This window comes from Habropoda laboriosa, unplaced genomic scaffold (genome assembly GCF_001263275.1).
Source record: "Habropoda laboriosa isolate 0110345459 unplaced genomic scaffold, ASM126327v1 scaffold47, whole genome shotgun sequence".
NCBI classification, from domain to species: Eukaryota; Metazoa; Arthropoda; class Insecta; order Hymenoptera; family Apidae; genus Habropoda; species Habropoda laboriosa.
This window is the reverse complement of record NW_017100176.1, coordinates 816096-825133: the sequence shown is the minus strand read 5'-3', so window position 1 is coordinate 825133 and position 9038 is coordinate 816096. Positions and strand designations below refer to the sequence as shown.

General features: G+C 32.1%; 1 protein-coding gene across 1 annotated transcript; it reads left to right on the top strand.

Moving 5' to 3' along the window:
* The first annotated feature begins 2128 nt into the window (after positions 1-2128).
* LOC108578788 (apolipoprotein D) lies at positions 2129-8666 on the top strand. The gene is made up of 4 exons (XM_017942184.1): positions 2129-2529; positions 6540-6768; positions 8042-8213; positions 8449-8666. Exons 1-4 carry the CDS (start codon positions 2371-2373, stop codon positions 8606-8608), a joined length of 720 nt encoding a protein of 239 aa, XP_017797673.1. The 5' UTR covers positions 2129-2370; the 3' UTR covers positions 8609-8666.
* Positions 8667-9038: the final 372 nt, after the last annotated feature.

Genomic DNA, 9038 nt, shown 5'->3' with positions numbered 1-9038 from the left:
TGATCTCGTTACGATTAGACATTATCGTCTTATAAAGTAATTATAACAGGATATCTAATAACAGCGAGGTCTTCGTCATCCTGTTCGAATGAAAGAAAAATTAGTCATTTCAGTAAGAATATATGGAAGTTTAGTATTATTTGAACGTGAAACAATACCTTTTCAATTCTCTGTTACGTGAGTCATAGTTATTCACGCTAGAAAACAAACCATTTTGGGTTAAGAAACAGAGAAGTGTAAATTTTTAATTGTGAATAATGGGTAAAATATGTTTGGATAAATATTTATAGTATTACATTATATATTGTGAATCACGAAAAAGAGTAAATAATTTATTTCAAACACGTTTTCGTGACGAAATGGTATGTCGAATTTATTCAGAGAACTGTTACTGAATTGTATTCAGACAACTGTTTCTGAATAGTGATCGTGAAGGAGAATACACGATATACGAGTTTATAGACGCATATTAATTAAATTCACGTCAATTTATACGGTCATTGCTGCGTGTTCAACACAATGAAAATTAAAAGTATCACTATTAACGATACACTTAATACGTATAACGAATGTTTAAGGATAATATCTTTAACGTAGTTAACTGTTAATTGTACTATTGTTGCTAAATATATACGTTACCGATTGAAAATATATTATTATTTGTTTATGTGATATTTACTATATCTGATTAATTTTAATGTTAACCATTTTTTAAAATAGCTACTTATACAAATTAATTAAATTATTTAATTAAAAAGTTATCAAACGACAACAAAACCTCGCTACGTAAAACATACAAAGACGATATACATATATTTATAATTCAAGTGTTGATTTCTCTGAATTTTTAATTTATTTTTGTTACCTTGGAAAAAAATTAAATAATTAAAAATCAAAGCAGTCAACACTCTTGTTATAAACATTTCATGCACACCATAGTTAACACTATTCTCATTTTCGGTATTGTCATCATCTTTCATTACCCTAAATATGAATACATTCATTCTTTTCCATTTAATTAAATTAAAATTTTTAAATTAAAAGTTCCTGCAATTGAAACACCTACAGGATTATAATATTCAAGAACGAAAATAAGTAACCACGAATCATACTGAAACTTCATTATGCAGTTAAATTTGAAGAAATAAAAAGTATATTAAAACGAATAGTTAAATTTCCTTTTGATGATAAATTTACATAACTACACGAATGATCTAATTTTTCCACGTATTAAGGTCAAACAAAAAAGCTGACCATACGTACATAAGTATGTATGTATGTCGTATCGTTCACTATTAATTCAGTCGATCGAAGTTTATCGATCACTACATATAAATACAAAGTTCCGATGACGAGGAAAAACAAGTACCGTAATATGGATCTCATCTCACATAGTCATTGCAGGAAATGATTAGGAAGTCACCACCTTTGAATTACTGCGCCAATCTGTAACAACTCCCCCACATAACCTCCAAAAACACTGCAAGATTATAATTACGAAAATATGAATTGAAGAATGGAAAAGCTTTGCCCTTTTGCATATTGTAGAAACAATAGACAGCTCTTTCAAAGTAGATATTTACTTCTCAAAATTGACTCGAAAGGAACAGAACATAATAGAATTAAGATCGGCCACTCTAGAATCACACATTGTCATCTCATTCCAAGCAAATCATACAATATACGATCATTACAATATACCCATTGCTATAAAACACATTCTACTACACTGTCTTAAATAGTTTATGTCACTTTCTAAAAGATAACCTTAACGAACACCAACTACATCGAACCTCGCAATTTTTAAACGATATTGGTTTGTATAATAACAGCATCCGACTTTAAGTTATAGCCAATCCCCAACAGTTGTCGCTAATAACCTTATACAGTTGATGCGGCATTAAACTCATACATAAAAGAAAAATAGTTTCGGTTAATACTGTCCGCGTTTACCTTGAACGCGATATGGCATCGTAGTGTACGGGACTATAAAAAACCGGGAAGATACAAGTCGGATGTAGGGAAGTAAGCGGGACGAGGTGCTCTAACAGACGATGCCCTTCTTTAGTCGTGACGACGATCACGCCTACAATCAGGAGTCCTGAACTGGCGCCAGTTACGAGGATTGTACGCGCGACGCGCAGAACAAGTTGCCGATTGAAAACGAAAGAGCAGCAAGAATGCAAAGGGAGGAACGTGATAGTGACCACCCCCTCTTCGTTTGTGCAGATAGTGGTAGTCGTGAGCGCGTCCACACTTCATTCTGGCCGACTTGGTGGCCTTTAGTTGACCAGGCGAACTTACCGAGCGAAGTAGTGAGAAGTTCCGCGTGTGTGCGAAGCGAATAGAAGCTTGAATGTGACCGAGAGAATGCAACCCGGAACGAGACGTTCGAGATTTTGTTCGTGGATAATAGTGCTATTGTTGTTCGTATGTTTAATCGACGATACTACTGCTACGTGGAAAAGGCGGGAGGATACGACCAAATGTCCTAAAGTAAAGGGCATACGAAATTTTGACATATCTGAGGTATGTAACATACCACTTTGAATTATCGTATAGTTTACAATAGTTCTAGACGTTTCATGAAAACTAAACTTGTTGGGTGAAATCTTAATACTGTGTACTATAGGTTTCAAGACTTGATCGTTCGTTAATGCGTATTTAGTTAATAGAAATTTGATTGAGTATATATGCTTTGTTTTGATTATATTTGCAAAGTGAATTAATTGGTTTAACGACACAAGTTTAAGAGAATCTTCGTTGGAAAAGTATTACAGTATGTAATCTTTTAATACTTCCCGTGCAATGAGATATTTATTGTTATTATGTGACACGTTCCTTTTACCCGTTGAAAGACGCATCGGACATAAATTACGCTTATGGTTTAAAGATACTAAAAGTACGTTTACCAAGTAAGGGCTAATATTGACAAGCAGATTCTGTATTTCCCCAAATGTAGCTTGTACAGAATCGTTGAACATCGAGTTGGATTTCACAAATAGACAGTCACCACGGATTTTCGCTCAATATACATGGCAAACGTATAATAATAATTACAGAGTGCGCAATTGAATCGCGTTTGTTGAATACTCTCATTCGTGCACAAACGTAAAAGCAGACATTGTAATTGCACTCTGGCAATGTGAAACGATTTTAGTTATTGCATCGAGGAAGGATGCATTGTGTTTAGAACTTTTTTTCTCGAATGGAACTTGGTCGTGTTTACATAATTAGAAAGTATAATCAAGTAGAGATATTGTGGCGTTCGTTTTTCTATCGATTGCAACACTTAGAATAAAGAAACTATACGAAGCAACGTTCGACGAGAGGAATTGTTTTGACTGATACTATAGTATGTGTGCAGTAGGCAAGGACACGCGTAAAATATCGCACATCTTCTTTCAAAGATTCCAGGCAACTTATTTTTAGAATTTATATGCGTGTTTAAGGGAAAGCTATTCCGAACGTACTTCGAACGCATGTAAAATTGCTTTGTTTATCATTATCATTTTTACCAATCTTTCTATCTCTTTGATTTTCTTTTATTATAATTTCGCCAAATTATTCACGTAAATAAATAATTTTATTTATGTCATATTTTAAGGCATTTTAGCATTAATGAAATACGCACTACAATAAAAAAAAATGTGTACAACATTTGTTCTTGTTTTTTTCTTTTGTAGAAAAGACTTAAGTGCTGTTTTTATGAGATCTTTAATCGATGTTTAATTTTATTATATTTTCGTACTATGGTATTTAGCTATACAATTTCATATTTATCTATATCGAATGCATTTATTTATGAAGAAAATTTTCTATTATAAATTTGAAGTTCTTTTGTGATGACCATTAACAATACATAAGATATTTAGTTTCCTTGACCAGAGGTTAACCTCGGAATTCTGTTTTCAGATACGCAATGAACCGAAACGTTTAGCTTCATTGATAACCCAAAAACCAGTGATCCAGTAGTTATTTTTAGCATGATTTGCATTTGTAATTTCCTACCAAAATTAGCTGTAAACACGCATAAGTTTCACAATATCTTGCAAATATTATTATGGACCATGAAATACTTACGAAATTATTAAAGTATGACGTCAATATTAGGTTTAGATGCCAGAGAAATTACATTACTATATTACGTAATTACATTACAATTATTTTACCTTCAAATACATACTTTTATACTATATTTATACAACATGAATTTAAACAAAAAGAAATAAATAAATAGAAAATAAAAAAGAGATTTCATAAATATAACAAAAAGTCACGAAGCATTTACAAAATTGCAACGTTTGGTTATTAATCATTTCGATTTTAAAATTCCACTAACCACATGTATGTCTTTTTAAAAACTATAGACAGTGACAAAGTGTGCACAATAACCTCGCACTCTAAAATTTTAAATCAAATGCAAAACTTCCTTTCTTTCTTTGCTACTTCTTCCACGAAAAAAAGAAGTTTCTTCCATGTTATTCACTCTTTGAAACCATGTAAATTACGCACAGAAATATGCCTGTTTCACTTGGCCCACCCTGTATATTTGCCACGTGACAGGAAGAAGGAGAGAAAACGTTCAAATTGAAAAATTAGACATATTTCAGAGAATTGAAAATAATCACGCAAAGTGATCCCTGCTTTCGGATTAATTACGAAGGAGTTGAATGATGAAAAAGAGAGAGAAAGAAAGGTTAGGTTCTCTTTGAATGTGCTGCGCGCGGGAAAATATCATACGCGAATGAAATGCAGATATTCATCCTTTGCCTCTGTCGTGTTAATATTGACGTGGAGCTGAAATAATGATAATCACGACAGAGATAGATTGTCGTGCAGGAGATGAATGCAGAGAGAAAGGCGGACAGTTTTGCATTGCATGCCGAACTAAATGACAGTCCACAGGCAAACGATTGCAGCGACCTACCTCACATAAACACCGATGAACCTCTCTGCCGCTTTTATACCAGCCTGGGATACCGAATTTTCCACTCTCGCATAAATCATTCGTAGAATAGATCATCATCTATCGCGACCGTCAAAATAATTGTGTTACTTTTTATGCTGCGAAGAAAAATGCTTCGCTAAATAAAATATTTGACTTCGGACCGGGGTAAACGTCTAATAGAGGGTAAAATATTTATCTCATTTTTTTTTTTTTTTTAAATACGTTACTAAGTAAGAGAAAAATTTAGATATCATAATATGATAAAGAGTGCAGAGTTTGAAGAATTTTTGACTGAAAATTTCAAAATTAAAATTACTTTAAACGTGTTACAATACTTCGTGCTTGAAAGAAATTTTTCAACTCACAAATATTTCGTATCTTACGAACAAATATTTTATAAATGTGTAATTTCTTAGTTCGTCGTTACTCGCTATTTACATGTATACAGGGTGTATCAAAACTTTAAATATAAGTTCTATGTTACAAAAAAAAGTTTCTTTAATTTCTTTTTTGTGTTTCGAGACATTGGTCTTGTTTTTGTATATCTCTTCTGATACACCCTTTATACAATTGTTTTCATAGTAATACATTTATGTACCTGTACAAATAATTACAGTAAATGGGAAAACTAAGAACTTTGCTATTTTTGAACTGTGTTATTATTACTGAAGGAGTTTAATTATTAAACAATCTTTTTTAGAAATATTTCGCTTTTTAACGAGTATTGTTCTGAGTGCAATTCTACATTATATTCTGACTTTTAAAATCGTCCTTCATCCCACAGTACTCGTACAAATCGACGAACAAAGGAATAATGTTAATTTCGTTTGATTTGCAAAGGACGTTTCTACAAAATTTTCGTATCATAAGAAATAAGGCAGTATCTAATTACAGTAGTTGCCATTCACTTATACATTCACGCAATTTGAATACATTGAATATCATTTACTTCATTATTGCATCGAGCTGTACATCGTTAATTGAAAATCATCAAGTATGCGTAAACAATGAATATACCGCATGGATAATTATCTCTCTAAACGGCTAATACAATTTTTAATTAACGCAATTATAATAAAACGATTAATTGGTAACTTCATTCGAAAATTATCCGATAAATTATTCAAACACCAAAGCGGAATAGTTGCATTGTTGAAATTACGAAAAATATTTCTTTTTGCATTTTGACACAATACTTGGTCGAAAAAAATTGTCACTCTTTATTTCACAATTATTTCAGCTTCAGTGTGATCACACTTTGTTTTATTATTATTTATTCAGCATGGAAAATGAAGAATATTTCCTCCGGAGAACATTTTCGATTAAAATTACTACAAGAAATATTATTATACAGGTTACATTAATTTTCATACATATTTATTAAATATTTCATAGGCGTAAGGAACGTTTTGCTCAAGCACTAAATTTCTGCCTCGTGGCGCAGCAGATCCATTAAAGTGCTAGCACTTCGATTAACGCCGTACCGTGAACAACAAGAAGAAGAGTATTAGGCGTGAACGGCTCTCCGCCGATTAGCCACGAAGACACGTTTTGCCACGTAGAAATAAAGAACTTGTATTTCTTGCAGTTTCTCGGTTCGTGGTACATAGTACAGTACTATGCAAGCTCGGAGGAAGCGCTCGCGTACAGATGCATGCGAGCCGAACTGTCGATCTCACCGGAAAGCACCGAGGTTACCATGAATTTCACTTACAGTTTCACCGACGATCCCATCAACGAACAACTTGTTGGTAACATCACCTGGAAGATTCCTTCGCACGAGCTGCCCGCTCATTGGGTGCACGCCGAGTATCCCTGTAAGAATTTAAATCAGTTAATTGAAATTCCTGTAAGAATTTAGATCAAATAATTGAAATTCTTGCAAGAATTTAAGTGAAATTTTTCTGAAACCTATTGCGATTGTTCGAAGAACTTAAATTTTTGTAAGAATTCAGATGAAAGAGTTCAAATGGCTGGAAGAATTGAAACCAAAGAGTTTAAATCCCTGTAAGAATTGAAATCGAAGATTCTAATTCTCTAATCTAATCTAATTAAAAATGTTACTGTTTTATCGTATTAAAAATTGTTTATCGATGATACAAAATAACGTGGACTGAATGTGTTTAATTTATGTAAAAAGTTCTGTGTCTATATCGTATTCATTTGGAAATATTCCAGCGTTAAATATCCACAACTATCTTTATCAAGGGTCTAATGACGTTTTTACACAGCATGGAACATTGATAACCCTAAAAAAATGCCTCTCAAATCAACTTTTCGTAGGCAGTTTTACTTTCAGGAAAGAAAGTATTATCTTCTATCCCAGAAATATATCTCTATGAGATAACTTACTGTTTTAAACGATAAAAGATCACTTTTATTCATATATACGTAACATGTTAATTTTCACGTGGCTTTAATTAAAAATATATTTCAATATTCATTCAAATATGATAAATTAGTAATTCTAATGTTTTCAAGGAAAATTTTTTTGTATCAGGAAAGTTTTACAAACCCATATATTTCATGCCCTGGAAATGCTAACTGTAACACCGACGGAGCGTCAGAATCCTCTTTCAAAAAGATAATACCAACAACAGGAAGTTACAGATAACGTTATGAATTATTTTAGTGCTGTCTACGTTCTTTTAATGTTCTCGTATGATGCAGTTATCTAACTACAAATGTTACAGTATAATGTATTATTATTTTTTTTTTGTACGACAATAGAAGCAGAGTGTAAAATATTTTTTAAACATCGTAGCTTTCAAGATTTTTCGAAATGATCAAATGGTTTTATTTAAGAAACTTCCATTTCTACATTAAACAAATATTTTGTCAGAGACATTTTTACTAAGGAAGTTTACATACGAAAAATCTTTCATTCATATAAAATACGCTGAAAGAAAATAATTTAGAAAATTAAAATTATTAGAAAAATGTGTGTGTGTTCTAATTGATTGGTTTTACAATCTTTACGAAAAATAAATCTTCAGGAAACCTTTTTTCTGGAGTTTTAAAAATAAATGACCCTTCACGACACTGAACATTTTTAAGTATGTAATATACTTCTATATCCGTATTTTACAGATGAAGGTGTATACAACACATACGTGTTAGACTCCGACTACAATTCTTGGGCATTGTTGATGCACTGTGCGGAACAGAGCAAAAGTCCCCGATATCTATCCAGCTTCATCATGAGCCGAGAACCTAATTTGGGAACTAATGTTATTTCTTATCTTCGTGAGAAGTTACCCAGGTACGTGACAGCTTAATCTCATTTTACCTAAACACAAATGACCAACAATTCATTCTACAATACATCTTAATTTGTAAATATAGAAATAGTCTATTTCTTTTTCTCTTCTCTCGTGTTATTGTTGCTATTATTTTCTATGATTTTTAAAATAAAAATTTTGCCACATTTTTCATATTTTTAAACAAATCTCCCCTTACACCAATAATCATTCCGTTTTACACATTTCTGCGCAAAGGTACGATATCGATTTGGAATACATGTTTCCTATGGATCAGAATCAATGCAACAAGACAGACACATCTGAAATGGATTCGCTTATACCACCGTCGGTAATGCTCAGAAGAAATAATTCTGCACGGAAACATCCGTTGAAAGGGAAGCATCGACGAATTTAAATTGAAATTGAATTTGTTTTTATGTCTATCTAAATAAATGTGTCAATAAATACACACGCACACACTCCTATATTTTTTAAAAATATAGATGCCTTTGATACATTGGAAACTGCAATCTTCGACAGATTTTCTCTTTACTAAAAACTATTTTATTATGTTGTATGTTCCTTTAATATATTCTTTTCCAAGAAGTACTTAGACACTTGGGATTTTTGTAATAAACGGAATACTCTGTATGGTGTGTATCTTTCAATCTGTTATTTATGAACGTGATATTAAACTTCTAATACTGTAATTGAAAGCATAAAATGTAATGCACTGAATTATGCGTGATCATTGTAATATTTCCATGCGACTGTCACATTTATAAGGATAATCGCATTACTAGTCTATTAAAATATGAATACATATAGTTTCTATAGAATTCGTG

Excerpts from the sequence above, each read along its gene's own strand:
- LOC108578788 (XM_017942184.1), top strand. The coding sequence starts at position 2,371 with ATGCAACCCGGAACGAGACGTTCGAGATTTTGTTCGTGGATAATAGTG. Across the intron at positions 2,530-6,539 it reads GAAATTTTGACATATCTGAG|TTTCTCGGTTCGTGGTACAT; the intron begins GTATGTAACATA and ends TATTTCTTGCAG. Across the intron at positions 6,769-8,041 it reads GGTGCACGCCGAGTATCCCT|ATGAAGGTGTATACAACACA; the intron begins GTAAGAATTTAA and ends CGTATTTTACAG.